At 39.2% G+C, this 17,682-nt stretch overlaps 1 protein-coding gene across 1 annotated transcript in view; it reads right to left on the reverse strand.

Annotated features, from left to right (window-relative positions):
* Window positions 1-17,682, reverse strand: part of LOC145458007 (laminin subunit alpha-5-like) — a 67,423-nt gene that overhangs the window by 11,252 nt on the left and 38,489 nt on the right. The window contains exons 47-62 of the mRNA XM_080336297.1: window positions 17,515-17,655; window positions 17,358-17,454; window positions 16,823-16,984; window positions 15,790-15,950; window positions 15,566-15,730; window positions 13,420-13,559; window positions 11,695-11,869; window positions 9,293-9,426; window positions 7,149-7,338; window positions 6,900-7,090; window positions 5,232-5,324; window positions 5,038-5,173; window positions 3,584-3,721; window positions 3,385-3,521; window positions 1,828-2,076; window positions 753-886 (exon numbers count right to left, since the gene is read on the reverse strand). Coding sequence (XP_080192423.1) covers window positions 753-886; window positions 1,828-2,076; window positions 3,385-3,521; window positions 3,584-3,721; window positions 5,038-5,173; window positions 5,232-5,324; window positions 6,900-7,090; window positions 7,149-7,338; window positions 9,293-9,426; window positions 11,695-11,869; window positions 13,420-13,559; window positions 15,566-15,730; window positions 15,790-15,950; window positions 16,823-16,984; window positions 17,358-17,454; window positions 17,515-17,655 — 2,443 coding nt within the window. The remainder of the gene's footprint in view (window positions 1-752; window positions 887-1,827; window positions 2,077-3,384; window positions 3,522-3,583; window positions 3,722-5,037; window positions 5,174-5,231; window positions 5,325-6,899; window positions 7,091-7,148; window positions 7,339-9,292; window positions 9,427-11,694; window positions 11,870-13,419; window positions 13,560-15,565; window positions 15,731-15,789; window positions 15,951-16,822; window positions 16,985-17,357; window positions 17,455-17,514; window positions 17,656-17,682) is intronic.

Raw genomic sequence — 17,682 nt, forward strand, 5'->3', positions numbered from 1 at the left:
TACCCCAATGACCATCAAATTTTCACATCTACCAAGTGTCGCAATGCTCTATACAAAAAAATCGAAAATTATGCTTCTTTTTCGCAAAACTTGGTTTTGAATGAAAATAAGTGCGCCGATACGGTGGGCATCGAATCTGAGGTTTTTGGTACCCCTATTTCCGATCTAATGTCTCTATTAGGACATACTAGGAGAGACTTATGCTATTTTGAAATTTGAAGTGATATGTGCAACTCTTTTAAGAGAATTTTCATTTCATTTCAAAAGTTTGCAGTGAAGTTCTGTAACCCAGAGCAGTGTTGACCTACGCCAAACAACTGTTAGCACAGCATAAGTCTGGAGTTGACTATTCAAAAAACCATGAGCGAATACTTCACGACATATATGTCATACGAATTTTCGATTTATGATGAAGCCATGTCAGAAAATTTTACAATGGAAAATAACACAAACAAACATTTTTCCAGTAACAAAAGATACTGAAGAGATGCTGTGTAAAATTGAAATTTTACGGGTTTTAGTTATATTTTGGGGGAGATAAGGCCATGATATATGAGTATAGGTACCATGCTAATATTCCTAGCCAAGAAAAAAGATTGAAAATTCTGATGTTTTTTCAAGAAGTAGCTTAACATAACAACGGCTCGAGTAAGCAGTGGAAGTATGCAAAACTACTCGAAAACTTTGAAAAGGGAATAGTGGAGAAGAAATGTATACTTTACGTGGAATTTTTTAAAGGAATTTTTTTTTACCTAATTCTTGCGGCAAAACGATTTCTGTCGGCTGCATGTTGCATTTGTTGAATTTCGGATTTCCAAAGCAGCGGGCGTTTCCGCCAGTGCCGCATCTCAAATCGCTGGTCAGCAGGTCTGGATGTCTTGTATCTCTAAAAATATCAGTAACGGACGGGCAAATTTAAATAAAAGTCGTTTCGTGTCAAACAGACAAGAAGAAGGGGTTGTTGGAACATTAGGAATATTTCTGATCAGAGCATGAAGGGTTGGGACTTCACTATTGGAAATAGCTCGAATCGTGCTCGAGGACAACTCGACTATTTAACGCTATAATAATTGCATATGCTATATTCGGGATCAAATGAAGTTTGTTATACCAACTATCGGGTACGGGCTCGTACCATCTGGTTTGAGCCCAGTGAACACATCCCGAATTCTCCTCTACGACTGGCAATACGGGGACATTAATTGTATTGGATTTTGTTTTATTGCTATCTATGCCTATTAGTAAATCAACTGAGAAAATGGTAGAGATCTTTGCTCACATTAAATTTAGTACCGCACCCGGTTATTAACTTTACCATGAATGTATTCCAAACAACGCAACCCATATTATATAATTGGCGATAGAAAAGTACGCGCAATTCATTTCACATGAATTATAATAAACCACTGCATACATTGAAACATGTTGCAAAAATTGTCGGCATGTATTTCGCGACGAAAAATTTCGAGATCTGAAAAATTTTGTCGAACGTTAATTTGTTATGATAACTCAGGGAACTGTTTTTCTACTATATAATCATATGTCCCTAATCCACCCTCTACTGTGACGCCTCCTGAGCGTTTCCGCCCCCTTCAAAATCCCAATCGCCCCTCAATATGCGAATGCATTCTGAATAAAGGCTAAGCAGATTACTCTCCGAGAGAACAATAAGGGACTTGAAAATGGGGTAAAGTCGAGCTTGGAAAGGGGTTAGCAGGTTCTCCGATTCTTACCCCGGTAGATGTAGTAGTAGTTTAAAATCACAATCACTCGAGAAAGTAGTGCACGTAACCCAAAAATATTTGTGCTCAAAATGTGAAACCCTACCCATAAATCTGCGCGTTTCCAATGCATCCAGTGAAGTTCCCAGCTGTAACGCTGTCAGTTCCGCCGAGATACAAGTGGACCAGCGACATCGCGAACAAACTCATTTTGGATGTGGACTCGCGATACTTCAAATTTTCGCGTCTCCTGCGCACCTGCTCGTAGTCTTCCTCTTCTTCGGCCGGTGCGCGCTCGGAGCAGAGCCCCTCTGCGTCTTGCATTTCCACGTCGTCGACGTTCAAATGCAGGGAGCTGAAATGTCATTTTGAAAATGTTTGTTTTAATTTTCTAGTTTTTGCTTGAACATTCTTTTGACTTTGAATTTTAAATTTTTATTCAATATTTCAAAGATTTCGCGTTGTCGGGAGAGGCCGGTGATTCTTCTATTTATGTGCCTTGGAGTCGACTTGTATCAAAATTCGTCAACCTAATTTGTGCCAACAGAAAGAGTTCGTTTATCACCTGACACAGGACATTACGGCTTGCCTCGGTTATTAGAAATTTCATGCCTATACCGCCATAATAAGTGATACGACGGTTGATGCACAATGCTATTTCCAATTCTCTTCAAGGTGCTCACGATCACCCCTGACGAGTGTCAGCCGAAGATATTCGGGTTTATTTCATTATGAATAAATATTTATTCATTCGTAGTCTTGTGAGACATGTTTTCGATGCTGAGATGTCAGGATTTCGGCGCTCCACCAGTGAAAATACAGGATTGCAAGTATATTTTTCGTTGTTAAAATATTACTCCTGATGACTCAAAATTATCTGAGCTTTAGCACCAGGGTTTGGATTCTCGAATTTCCAATAGTTTAAAGCACCTTCACCGATAATCTGATATATTAGGCCAATATTCAAAAGGTGCAGAATCTAGTTTGAGGCACATTTCCCAAACTTCGGAGCATTCATTTCAACAGATCTACAGATTGCCAGAACTTACCACGCTCGGCAGGAAATATACCAAAAAGGCTGCATCTGGATACATGTAAGCTATAAGAAATACATAACTATTACCAGTCTAGCAGCCGCAGATTATAGTTCTCTGCCTTACTACTAGGGCTGAGCACAATGATTCCAGTACTAGAATCTGAATTGAGTATTAATCTTAATGATTCAAGTCGAGTAGTAAAAGAAGATTTTTTGAGTAATGACATTATATGCTCCTCGCAACTGAAAGTTAATTTACCAACGAGAATTATAGTTTGGGTACTATTTTCCACTGAGGAGCCCTTGAAACCTTGATTGGCCGAGTCGCAGCATACGAGACATAGTACAAAGCTACAAACGTTATCGGAAATAACACATTTATGAAGTCATGATCATCCCACAACATCGCCAAGAAGTGCAATGAAATCGGTATGGTCGAAAAATAACAGAGTATCTTTAACGTGATGGATAACAGGCATTATGTTCTTTGTGGTGTCTAGAAAAGTTTGAGAACCACTGCTTTAACGGCTGATAATGATACTTCTTTCAGAGTGAGATATAGACTCGATATTATCAGTAAACTGATAATCGACTAGGCTCTAGTCGTGATGTTGCAAAACCACTCACCAGTCGCTATTCCGTTTGAAAACGATAGTATGTGGCTCTCCGTCATTGTACGAGTCTGTCGTTTGTATCTCCGAAACCCCGTCGGACAGCAATATCTTTCCTTCCGACATCCGCAAAGTCACTGTCCGATCGTTATTCTGCAGATCATAAAAGCTGTTTGAATACCATCGTTGCAACGCCGAGTAAAAAGAGACTGCACCATTTGCTTTGCGACGACGATCGTGCCGTTATTAGCCTGCGTGCGAACGGTCACAAATCCACGGACGCGTTGCACGTCCGATAAATTCAACGGGATCACGATGAAATCCGAACCGAGCACTTGGAAATTCAAGATCGTCTGTTGTACGACAAGGGCAGAGTCGGTCAGTAACGTGGTATTTCTACTTTTATGGAGTAAACAAATAGGTCTTGGGTACTTTGCTACACACCATCGAATAACATATTCGACATTCATGTTGAAATAAACCCGGAAAATTTCGGCTGACTCTCGTCAGGGGTAATAGCTGGCAACTAGTAGAAAAATTAAAAGTTATTTATGTAATACTTGTATAAGTTTTGCTTCAATTCTCTAATGCCGACAAGTAAGAGCCGAAAATATTGAGGTTTTTGGAATGTGAATATATTATTTAATTGTATATTGAAGTTTTGATATTTACTCCACTTCTACTTAACCGTGTTTTAGGCAAAACTACTTCCATTTGACACTTCTGATTTGGTAAAGTATTTTTGCGATGTGACCGCATCGCAGTTATGAGTGAAATAGTCATAACAACTGCCCAAAATAGCCCCTGTATAACGGTAACTGAATGAATGGCTGTAATGACTCGAGTCAATTTGTCTATTGACTTTACTTGTACTCGAGTCATTGTGCATGACTCGAGACTAGGACAGCTAAGACAGACATTTCATTCTAACTTCGAAGTCACCACATTATTGGTATTTCGTCCATCAGTCCTGATACTTGGAGAAAAAGGCCAGAAACTGTTGGGACCGAGGAGAATTACGATATGATGAATGAGAGCCATTCTATATCACTCAAGCAGAGTTGAAAAAGTGGGTTGAACCGATTTGAACTCAAAACTGAATAGTGAACACAATCATTCGGACTCGAGTCACAACACTATGACTCGGACTTGGCCTTCTTCTCGCTGACTCGGACTTGACTCAGTGGTGAATTGAAAATGACTCGACTCGAGTCTAAACTACAAAAGTTTGATTGACTTGTGACTTGGTTACAACCCTGATGTGTAGTGTTGTTAGCCATTATGCGTCAGTCTTGAAGATATATCTCACATCCTCGAAGCACCCACCTCCGATTAACGGCTAAAAGTTCACGGCCCCTCGACTGAATCTACTTTATGAGCTACTTAACTGAGTACCTTTCAGGCCTATCTCATCTATTTCAACTTTAATTCGTTTAGATACGTCCTTGAAATTAAAACTTCTAATTGCAATAGAGTAGAAATTTATGGCATTACTTCTACTCCTACTCCAGTACCAACCGAGTACCAATTTTGTACTTGCACTCGAAATAGTTTTGACATTTATTGGAAATAGTGCTAATTCCACTCGAAATTGGGGAAAAATTAAGGTCGTTGCTTCCACTTCTACCCGAGTACAAACGCTGACTACTTCGATCACCCCTTTTCCTACCTCACGCTCACAGCCCCTTGATACTCCGTAGGTTTCGTAAGCCTTGAAAACATCAAACTGTCGTCGGAAGTGGAAAGCCAGGTTTCCGACACAGCCCCTGAAGTTTTGATCCACACTCTTCAATTCCTGTCGTAAGCTAAAAAGAAAGACAACTGCAATGTAACTCACTCGACCGGAACAAATTTGCGACTCACTCATCAGGAACGAATTCTGGAAGAACGCCTCCGACCCATCCATGACCAGTAATGTTAGGATTCCATGTAGTGAACGGCAAGGTTATTCCTATCCTGTAAAGGTGCAGTCACTTTACTCTATATATCGATCAATCCCAGCAGTGACCATCAATCCCCAACAGGGTCATTTGAGATTTCAGTAGATCACGTCCAAAAATGGTCACTGTAATTTTTGCCTACTTCCGATACTGACTCGAGTGGTTACCTTTTTTGGCAACTTCCAATTTTAGACTTTGGACTCATAGATTTTGTCAAATAGAAATTAGTTTCGGGATATGTTTCCATCACTTTTATGAATGAATAGTAAGTGAATAGATTTTCGAAAATCGCATATACTTGTGTAACAACGTCATTCATTATTCTGTGTTTGGACAAAGTAGTCATCTCCGATTAACTGCTGAAAGTATGCGGGCCCTCAACCAAGCCTACGCATTGAAATTACTTACTCAAGTGTTTTTGAATACCTCCATTCTGTACTGCCAGTTGAATTACTTTTGATACGTCCACAGCATTTCCACTACTCTTATTTACATGTTCTGGGTCAGTGGCTCTGAAACTTTTCAAGACACGTCCCCCTTGATGATAGTGAAAAATTTCACGCCCTCCTTATCGTGATATCACAAAATGATGATAAGTGTAAACAGAATGCTAGCAACTCCAAAGGATAGTTTGATGCCATGGAAGGTTGTGGATGTTGATGAGAGAGTTAGTTCTCTGATATGATATTCGGACTACACTCAGAGCAATAACTGGGACATAGTCGGCGAATCCTGGCGAGTGAGAAATTTTTTTTCAGTAGTCTGCGGCTTCGCGCCCCCTTCAGATGCTTCCACGCCCCCAGTTTGGGAACCAATGTTCTAGGTAAATATGTGTGTCTGATTGAAAGACAACTTCAAGGTGTCTCAATTCCTTCAGAGTTCAGTAACCTGTTTTAGACACAACCACAATTTGAAGGAAAACAAAACCAGCATTTATATGCGCCCTCATTTTGTTTTCCGATACCAAGAAAAATATTTCATGTAGTGCTGAATCTGATACACAACATTATTTAAAAGTTTTTAGCTATAACTGAACTAGATTTCACGAATACAAAATTGGTAATTTGTTTCAATGATAAATTTACTTTTTTAATGCAATGATTGCACCTGCATAGTGCATACTCTCCACCTACTTTTAAAGACTTGGCTTCACTTTAGATAAGCTTAACAGCAAGTTATGCTTTGCTTCCTATTGATTCGTTTTTAATATACATATTGTGCTAAATCCAACTTCACACAGTCATAGAGACGTTGAAAAATCCGACATAGTCAGTTACGTCGGGTTGCATTGACATTATTGCAACACAATATTTTAATTGTAACACAAAGTAGCAAGCTGTGCTCCAATACTCAGGCAAAGGGTGTGAACTAGAACAAAAAGTATCTGTCTTTTTTCAATACGAAAATGAAATGGAAATAAGATGGATAGGGTGAATTATGGCGACCCCAGGAAGAAGTTAAAGCGATCTCACTTGGGGTTGCGACCCGCAGGTTGCCAACCACTGCTGCACTGGTTCAAATTCAAATTGCCAAATATTATAGCATAGACAGAACATCAAGCCTGCATTAAGTATAGCTGCGTGTATCATACTGTGTGTTGTGGGTTAAGATGACTGCCCGATTCCGTCTAAATGGAATAACGCCGGCCTTGAATGAAACAGCGCGAGTCTCTGTGTTAACGTCTGGGAAGGCATGGGCCACACCCGATTTTGGCTGGTCCCATCCGAAATTGCATGTGATCATGAATTTACCACCGACAAGCTCGACGGCAAAAAATTGATCCTGAAAAAGCAACAGTTAGCCATGCTTTGTTCTGATAACCTATACGTAAGTATCGTACTCGTGACTCTCCCACTAGGAACAGTAGCGCGTCCGATTGCAACGTTAAAAGTTTGAATTGCATTATCGATATTCTTATGCTTGGAGAGAAATCCAGCCCGGCCGTCACCAGCTGGTCGTGGGTGACCCTCAAGTAGCTGTCTGTGCCACGGAACTTCCACATCCTGTTTGTAGCTGGGTAATTCATCGGCCTGTAAATTAGAGGTACAGAATTTCAACTTTCATCCCATCAGGTATAAAATCATCCTTGGAGTTTACGAAATCACCTCCATGTCTACTAACGGTTAGTTAAAGAGACTCTTGGAGGTACAGAACTTCATTATGCAATCGGATAGTATATATTCATATTGAAATGAGCCCAAATATTTTTGGCTGACACTCGTTGGGGCTAATTTGCAGCAACTAGTAGAGATTTGTAATCATTAGGGCAAATTTTTGCAACTTTTGCAACTTTTTTTTACAGCTTCCGGCAGCTTCCTAAATACTCGTAAGATATGTAGAATGCTGTTTCAAGCTGTTTGAAGGAATCTTATAGTGCAACTTTTTGCAACTTTTGTCCATTTTTTTAATGCAAGTTTTTGCAACTTTTTTGATTTTTCATGAAAGTATTTTCGATTTTGGTGAAACACACGGCCAAATTCGACTGAAACACCGTAAATTAGCACCGAAGTAACGCTTTTACGGGTATTTCGGGAGCTGAGCCGGAAAATTGACTTTTTTTTAAGTCAAATCTGGGAAGTTGACCTTTTTTTTTCTTTAGTCAACCGAGCAAAATGCGGTATTTTGCAACTTTTGTCAAAAATAAATGCAACTTGCCACGGATTTAACTGCAACAAAAACTTGCCCTAGTAATCATCCTTGTGTATCAACGATTGTATCACCAAATATTACATCACAGGCATGAAAATTGAATACTTAACCAAGGAGTAAAGATGGCTTGAGCTCGGTCTGAATTTTTACGTTCATGTTTCATGTTCATTTCATATGTGGTGTAGTTGAGCAGAAATTTACAAGGTTACTAATGGAGATGGTGTGAACCCATGAAAGGTTTGTGTGAACGGGAACCTTTTTGAAAGGTTCTGTGTCAACACAAACGTGAACCTATGTTGTCATATGACGTCATATTGCCAATTCCAACTCTACATTTCAGTAAAATGAAATATTAATGTACGCACAATACCTAGCTACGACTCAGGCTACATTATGGTACAATGCCGAAGACTTTTTAAGCGTCACCAAATGTATCAACTGTAGCAATCAAATGCTATAATAATCCCATAAAATCAACATCTTCTGTCGCTTTACCAACAATTTTGACAGGGACTTGCAACAGAATATAAGCTCACGTCTAACGGTCCAGACTAAACCAGACAATGTATTCTGTCTATTAAGTATTAATACATTGATATTGAGCAGAGTGTAAAACAGGTTTCTATAGTTGCTACCGATATTACCCCATAAACAAGTTATTCAGTAGCCAACACCCCAATCGCACCGATTTGGTTTTCATTATACAATAAAAATATCGAATCAAGATGAATCCTATACGCCTGCTGATTTTTTTACATTAGACAACGATTTATTGTTTATAAAGTTTGGATCAATTTCACTGATTGGTTGAATAAGTATCATTTGTTATTGACAACGGTTGATGTTGTGTTATTGCGGGTCAAGCTCACAGCCGAGAGTCACCAAACATTCACAAACGGAAAGCTGATATTTCGAGCAATCTTTTGTAACAAATCAAGTGATATTTTTAAGATTAGAAGGTGCATGCTCATTAAGTGTTGATTATTTTATGCTGCCAGCGCCATGCATAGAGTGTTACTAAGCTGAAATGCAAAGAAATCCAACCAAATATGTTATAATAACCTGCAAATTGTAATATTTGATAAAGGTTCACAGTGCACGATGCCAGGACCTACCAAGGTTCGTTTGTGAACGTGAACCTCTGAATTTTTGAGGTTCACACACAAAACGCGAGTGTGAACCTCACGTTCACACCATCCCTTGTTAATAATACTTCCACTTGGGTATCAACAATAATTTTTTTGACCACCTCTGCGAATGCACTTACATGAAACACCAGAATAATGATGATATAGGTTACAAAATATTATGAAATCACTGTAGAATTGTGATTACTTTCGGTTACAATTTTCTCCAGGCGTCGAGCCACCGTACGATATGAAGTTCCATAATCCGATCCTTTCGCTGTTCACGGTCAAACCCTTGATGCATCCTTGCATTTTGCGGTTCGGAAATAGTGACTTGTGAGCCTGTGACACGTGCAGAAAATCATCACATAACTGCCTACAGCAGTAATGCCGATACGAATAAAACCGTTAACTAGATAACTGATAACTCCAATATTCAAAAGATATGGCATTTGGAGTGAAAATATCTGGATTTCTAAATTAGATAGAATTATAATTATAATCACAGTTTTTCACAAATTAGATGAAAATTAGAATTACCAAACTTGCAAAAACTGGCAAATTGAATGAAATTTCGAATTGAAAAAAAAACAATCAATATCAAGTTGAGTTCATTCTCATGGAAAATGCATGCACACCAAGTGTGGCTTGTGTCGCACTGTACCAGGGGTGGGCGGATCTGCTTCACGCACGGGCAGAATATCAAAAATCTTAGCTTTAAAAGAGCCACAACACGAAAATTCAAAAATACGAATTTTTGACGTCACACTGAAATATAGGGTATCGAATGAAGTTTATTATTGTGTGGTGATACGGTGCGTCTCCACCTGGACTGCAAGGTGTTCGAAATCAGTCAAAGCAGTGTGGAGAAGTTCCTTCAAATACTGATGATATTTCAGTTCGGTAATCTCGACAAAATTTTCTTAGCCAAACTCTGCAGTTATTGCTAGTCTTTACAATAGCCATATTCACCATTACTAGCCCGGAAACGATTCTGACCTGCGCTGGCGTAGTTAATTATCAAGTTCATTGTTTACCACAATGATTTATCATTGATTGATGACCAGGCATCCGTTGTTACGGGTGAAACGTTTATGTCAACTCGATTCAGGAGTTCGATTGCAGTTTGCAAACCCCTGCACTATACAGTTCTCCTGGAGCATTACAAAGTAAATTCGAATTAAAATGACAGCATGGAAACATTTCACAAATTAGATGAAAAATTACTGGCATTTCAACAAGTCTGATGTAAGCTAGCTGAAGGCATATTTCCGAAATTTCAGAGGATTAATTTGTAACAGCTTTACAGTTGTTGATACGCTTGGACATGAGGTAAACTAGAAAGGCTACATCTGGACACCAGTAAGCTAGAAAAAATATATAAATATTTCTCTAGTAGTCGCAGAGTATAGTTTTCCGAATACCGACTACCATGAGGTGACGTCACAAAAATTAGCGACTACCGTAATTTTCCATGTATAATCCGCAAAATTTTCACAATTTTTTGCCCTAAAATCGGGGGGTGCGTACTATACATGGGAACAACACGCTTCAAAAAATCTCCCCCGATAAAAAACTTGAAATCACACCTTTCTTCATGTTTGTTTCCGATCGCGCATCACTTTCAGCCATCGTGCCCAGTAATTCATATTATCAGTGTAACGCGCTACCAATTAGCAAAAAGTGTGTTAAACATAACCGATTGCCTGAGCAATCGCATCTGACCTCGTGCGCAAGATGTCGCGTCGCCGGCTACGCGGGCTTTGGCTGCTAGAGGCAATACCGTTACTTGTATAATGATTAGGGCTGGGCACAATGATTCGAGTACTCGAATCCGAATCGAGTATTAATTTCAATGATTCGAGTCGAGTAGTAAAAGACGATTTTTTCGAGTACTGAAATTATACGCTTCTCACCACTGAAAGTTAATTTATCAACGATAATTACAGTTTCTATACTAATTTTCACTGTTGAAGACTTGAAACCTTGCTTGGCGGTATTGCAGCATACGAAACATATAGTACAAAGCTACGAAAGTTACTGGACGACATGGACGAAGCACATTTTCGAAGTCACGATTATCCCACAACATTGTCACCAAGTGGAATGAAATCAGTATGGTCGAAAAATACCAAAGTATCATTTATGAGATGGATAACATGCATTATATTCTTTGTGGTGGCATAAACGGTAATATTTGAACTTTGACGTATTAAATTCTGTTATGACGTCATAATGAGTGATACTCGATTACTCGACTCGACTCGAAGCATATTGCGTGATTCGGAATCGAATCACTCATATACTCGAATTTGCCCAGCTCTAATAATGATTAGCAATCGCATCTGTAAAAGGCCTTGTGGCTTGTGCACAAGACGTCGTGTAACTGGCCCGAACTATCGCGTCGCCGGCCTCATGGTTGTTCGACAGTGACATCGCAAAACAGAACAACATCGCGTACTAAAACACAGCTATTCATGTACTGTGAATGCAGGGTGCGTACTATACATGGGTACAGGCTTTTTCCCAGTATTTGCATGCCATTTTAAGGGTGCGTATTATACATGGGAACGTACTATACTTGGAAAATTACGCTATATAGCGACTTACAGTTTTTGGCGGAATTCCGCCTACGAGAAACAGGGTTTGGCTGCTGGGTAATATCGCTCTCATGTCTTTGCTGTTTGTTTTGCCAGTGGTAGTGTTTGTGATGTACAAGTCACCATCCAATACATCACTGTCTGGATTACGAGATTGTACTGTCAGCTTACCGGAATTACCAATCCTGCAAAAGAAATTGAAATCAGTTCAACCTATCAAAATTTACATAACAGTGCATGTCATGAGTTGGTAATTAGTAATTAAGGTGAACAACATAATACAAAAATGATAATATAATAGTAAAAATATATTGTTGTAAGACAAAAGAAGTGATGGTCAGTAACAAAGTACCTCTTGCTGAAAGATAGTACTTCTACTTTTTCAGAGTACTTACTTTGCCTACTTGCAATACTTCCTCAATGGGTTCTGTTTTAGCCTTCTACGGTTACTTGACAGTTTCCTAGGCAAAACTGGGCCTGGAATACTTACTTTTTCAGTTACCGTAATTTTCCATGTATAATACGCACAATGAAAATGGCATGTAGATTCTGGGAAAAAGCCTGTACCCGTGTATAGTACACATGCACCCTGCATGAGCAGTACATACATAGTACATGCGTAAATGCCGATAATACAAGGTTCTCGAGTTGATGAACTTGCGCGCATGATAAGCTACCAGCGGTGGTTATGCTTTAGTATTAGTGGAGATCGATTACGCACATTGAAGTCTGCCTGCCTGAAGTCTGAAGTCTGCGCGCATGAAAATGAAAAACCAACTCAGCAGGAGATCGCGTGCTGGTGAGTAGCGCAGACGAATCTCGCAAAATGACAACACGCTTCCCGCTAATTGGCAACATACTGGTAATACGAATTACTGGGCAGGATGGCTAAATACGATGCGCGATTGACAACAAACAAAAAGATTTCAAGTTTTATTTCGAGGGAGATTTTTTCAATAATTGTTGTACCCATGAATAATGCGCACCCCTCCATAATAGGACAAAAAAATCTGTAAAATTTTGCGGATTATACATGGAAAATTAGGGTACTGGGGAAGTGCTACTTCTACTTCTACTTGAGTAACAACAATGACAACAATGACGACTTTGACCACTTCTGCTTATACCGAAATAATATATTCATATTGAAATAAATAATATTGTCGCTTGACACTCGTCAGGGGTAATCGTCAGCAACCAATAAACGACGTCAGAGTCATGAAAATTCAAATAATTGAGGCGATCAAATGGCTCAAGATCAGATGTACTACTTATTTATAATACACATACTCGTTTTGTTGGCACAAACCAGGTTGGTGTAGTTTAATGACTCTTATGCACATAAATGGAAAAACGAATGCTGTCTCTATAATTTTTCGCACAAGCAGAACTATTTGAAAAACCATGTTGGGGAGATACAGAACCTCAGTATACATTCGAATATTATATTCATATTGAAATAAACCTTTTCGGATGACACTCATCTATCTGGGGTAATCATCAGCAACTAGTGAAGAATTGAAAGGAACATTGTATATCAACAATCGTATCAACAAATATGAATGAAATCCGGGCTTGGAGTAAACTTTTGTAAAAATACGCTGACCTATTTTGTGCCAACAGAAAGAGTTTGTGTACCATCTAAAAATGGCAGATTGAACTTAAGCGATCTATTAGATTCCATTATTAGAAATTTCATAATAAAAAAATAGGTAATAAAAGCTCAGTATCAAACCTTTCGATAACAACTTTATGCCAATGGTTGTCATTTATCGGCGAAGAGCTGGATATGCTGGCCCTTCCATGTCCCACTTTGAATTGGAAGTTCAGGAACCCGTTTCTTGTCGTCAAAGCGATATGATCACCGCTTTTAGACTGAAAGGTGCCACCATCGACAAATACTTGGTTAATTTTTATTTCAAATCAGGTTTAGTATCAAGATTGATGAATAAACGTTCAATGAGTAAGACATAGTGAGTCGATATGATTAGGTAATTTTCCAAATACTAGCGCATTGAGTCATTTAACAGATTACATATAAATTTTGTGAACCGGTGAACATTCAAAAACCAATTAACCTATAATGTAACTACGACAAAACAAAGAACCCCATAAATAAGGACAATGCAGTTTTATAGGACAGCCTAATTCAAAATAAGGACAAATCTTACAAATGAAAACAGTATGTCAAACCTGGGTGTAAGCGAATTTGAAGTTGAACAGCGTTGGGTTTCGTAGTCAACACTAAAAACTAGAGTCTGAGAGACTTTTGAGCCATTACCAAGAGAACCGATAACTTCCACATTCACCGGCAACCCCGGTACATTCATAGGCATCCAGAATAAAAACCTCGGAGCATTTATTTAAGGCAGTGGTTCCCAACCTTTTTTTAGACACGCTCGCCTTTATGATAGTGAAAAATTTCGCGCCCCCCTTATCGTCATATCACAAAATCCAACCGGGATGTCAGCAACCTCAACAGATTGTTTGATGGCATGGAAGGATATGACTGTTGATGAGAAAATTAAAAAGTATGAAATTCGGTCTATATATAGAGAAACACGCGTGAATTGGAGGAAAATCGTGCCGAGCGCGGAAAATATTTTCAGTTGACCGCTTCTTCGCGCCCCCCTTCAGATGCTTTCACGCCCCCCAGGTTGGGAACCACTGATTTAAGGGGTTCTTAAACTGGGGCCCGCGGACTCCAAAGGAGGGTCAGTGAAACGGCAATATGTCATCAAAAAACTACAAATCAGATTATCCTTGGAGAACAACGCCGTGAGTGCGACTGTGAATACCATGTCTAGTCATTAGTTATCCTATTTCGGCCTGAAATAGCCTAAATTGATTTGAGCTTGTGATGATCTTTCAGTCATTGGCTTCTGAAATTTCGGGGGTATGCGCAGCCGGCCGCAACACTTGAAGGAATCCACAATAAAAAATTTGAACAATTTTACAGCCATTGCTATGTTTGGACATGAAATAAACCAGAGCTACACCTGGAAAACTGTACGCAATAGGAAATACAGTCGAATCCGCTTAATTCGGCAAAACGTCTCCGAATTCTTTGTTTCATGGCCATGAGTAGAGGCAATGCATTCAAATAATGTGATATTGGGAAATAAATGAGTTACAGGTGCTCTACACTACAGTAATAGGAACTGATTGCATAAAACGCACAAGTCTTATAACATAAGGTTGGTTCTATTGTACAATATTGCAGTATCGAAGGACTCAATAAATACTGTATTACTGTGCAACACGCATATATAAGGCTAAAATAGCACAGTAATTCATTGTTGCATTACTATGCCAGGCCGCAATGGCTGAAAGGGTATTTTCTCTTGATATAATTATACTACAAAACAATAGGAATTAAAAGCTAAAAGCTTTTAGCCAGGCAGACAATCATTTATGAAATGGCTAACGATGCTAACTGGAGGCTAAATCGGCAAAACACAATGCTTCGGTGGCCTGTATGTCTTTATATGAGCTGATTGTCAATCGTTACCGCATCGATCGTCAGGACTTCACGATTATCATTCATCTTGTGTTAAAATGAACGAAGTTACTGTAAACTGTGTCCTGACAATAGCAACTGCAAGCTTCTGTTCGAATTAGGCATAGTATCGTCCAAATTAAACAGAGTATTTTACGTGCAGTTTTTTTACTTTCGTTCCATCCCCTAGCCTTTTGGCTGAACAAAGCGGCTGTATATAAATTTTTCCAGCCTAGAAGTCGCGTATTATAATTCTTAGACCCATTACCACCATGTTGTGATGTCATGAAAATAGCTAATCTTTTTTAACCTCCAATGCCGTATACCGATCTGCTAAAAATCAAATGAGACCCCAAAAAGAATCACATAAACGTAGACTCACCCCTACATTGCCCCAATACAAGATGGCATTATCCCGTCTGGTAGTGACGTTCAAATATAGCTCCAGCTTCATATAATCCTGAGCAGCTGCTACAGACGCTGGCAAGCGCGGTTGCACAAATTGCACATCATCTCCGTCAACCTTGAATTTCATGGAAACAGTGGCCTAGCAAGGAACGAGGATGGTAAGTGTTTTATTACGCGAATATCAAATTAATGCAGTACCGTGCCAGCAACATCGCGAGACAAATCAATAAGTTTTCGGATATTTTTGATCTTTTCTTCAATATCGAGACTTTGGCGTAAGGCTTCAACGCCCGCGGCACGGCCAGATAGCGTTCTCAATTTCCTTGTCACTTTCGCAAAACTTTTGCCGGAAACTCGAACTGCAGAGGAAACATTGAACAGCAGTCTATGAATCTATTGTACTTAGCATAGATAGGCACAAAGCGGAAATCACTATCCTTATGAGAGGCATCAAGAAAGTAATGCGGGAGAACATTGTCATTCGAAGCGGGCCATTGGCAGGGCTGGGCAATGAGAGGCATCAAGAAAGTAATGCGGGAGAACATTGTCATTCGAAGCGGGCAATTGGCAGGGCTGGGCAAAATCGAGTCGATTATGTTGAAAAGTTTTCAAAATCCCCAGTTTTCTTTCCCGGTGCTGGAGTTTTCAGAATTTTTGAAAAGTGCGGTCTTTATCGGATCTCAAAATATGATAATCCTTGTGTTTCATACATTGGGATACGACTAATCGAGGTTCCAAGGCTTCTTCAGTGGAAAATAGCATTAAACTATATTTGAAGAGCTTCTCTTTGAAATTTCATGGTGGTGACGTCATATTTTGTGATACAAATGTTACTAGTTGCTGACGATTACCCCTGACAGGTGTCAGCCGAAAATATTCGGGTTTATTTCGATATGAATATACTATTCAATAGAACTATAATTCTCAATGATAAATTACTTGTCAGTGGCAAGGACCGTATAATTTCATTAGAATAGAATTAATCTGAATGGAGTATCATTTTTCTCAGCCCCAGTCATTGGTAGTGCTATGCAAAATCGGCTATCTGGATGATTCGATCTTGGGTCGAGTCAAATATTATAGTACCGCGTAAGTATTGAATGTTTCAGTTGAGTCAAGAGAATAGGCTCAGATTTCCACAGGATAAGAAATAAAGATTTGCAATGACATACCATGAATGAATTGAAATGTAAAACAAAATGCAATTGCAACCCAAAAGTATAAAACTCACGGGATTTGTTCGTTGCCTTGACCACTCTTGACATACTATAATCTGTGGATGGAGCTCTTTCAATGCTTTCTTCGAGCAAAGCCACTCTCTTCATAACGTCAGCCGACAATATCTTGGCTTCCGTCGATATTTTGGTGGCGTTCATTATTTCATGCCCATCGACTAGATACAAAATAGAACGTCCATTAACCATAGATCTCACATACAGTATGGCGTAAGTCAATTTTACGCTCATGCATACTCTTTGCACCTTGCGACAGTCAATGCGGATAAATTATTTTAAAATCTTAACTACAAAGCCAAAATTTATACAAGGATTTGTGAAAAAAAAAAGAATAGAAAATGTCCACAAATCCTTTTTGTAAATACTCTACCCCAGCAGTGTCGGAGCTTAAACGAAGTCTAACTGAGAAAGAGTTACAAATGATCGTGTGATGTTGCAAAAACGTCACAATGCTAGTACAATGAACGGTTCATAGCATTCAGTCCGAGATAATTTCGGGCGGTTATCCACTGTTCAACGGCTGTCACTAACTTGGAGATAAGCGTGCCGTCCTATTTCCGAAAGACTCAACTTGAGAACGGAAGCCCCCCATAGGCCGCTGAGCATTATTGATTCCACCACGACTAGCCTTGGAGAAATGCGGGAGATGTTAATATAAAAATCTTTATTTGGAAAACAATCATCTCACTTGAACGGCCTTCTTGTAATTTTGCATCGACATAGTCTTTTTCTGTAAATCTGACAAAAGCAAATTGGCATAGGCACGCTGCTCTTCCGATGAATTTTCAAGATTGTTGGTTTCAATGGTGTTCAATATTTTGCCGGCAACCTGAAAATCGCGATATCATCAGACTGC

This window comes from Botryllus schlosseri, chromosome 15 (genome assembly GCF_051294905.1).
Source record: "Botryllus schlosseri isolate E-star chromosome 15, Bs_hap1, whole genome shotgun sequence".
NCBI classification, from domain to species: domain Eukaryota; kingdom Metazoa; phylum Chordata; class Ascidiacea; order Stolidobranchia; family Styelidae; genus Botryllus; species Botryllus schlosseri.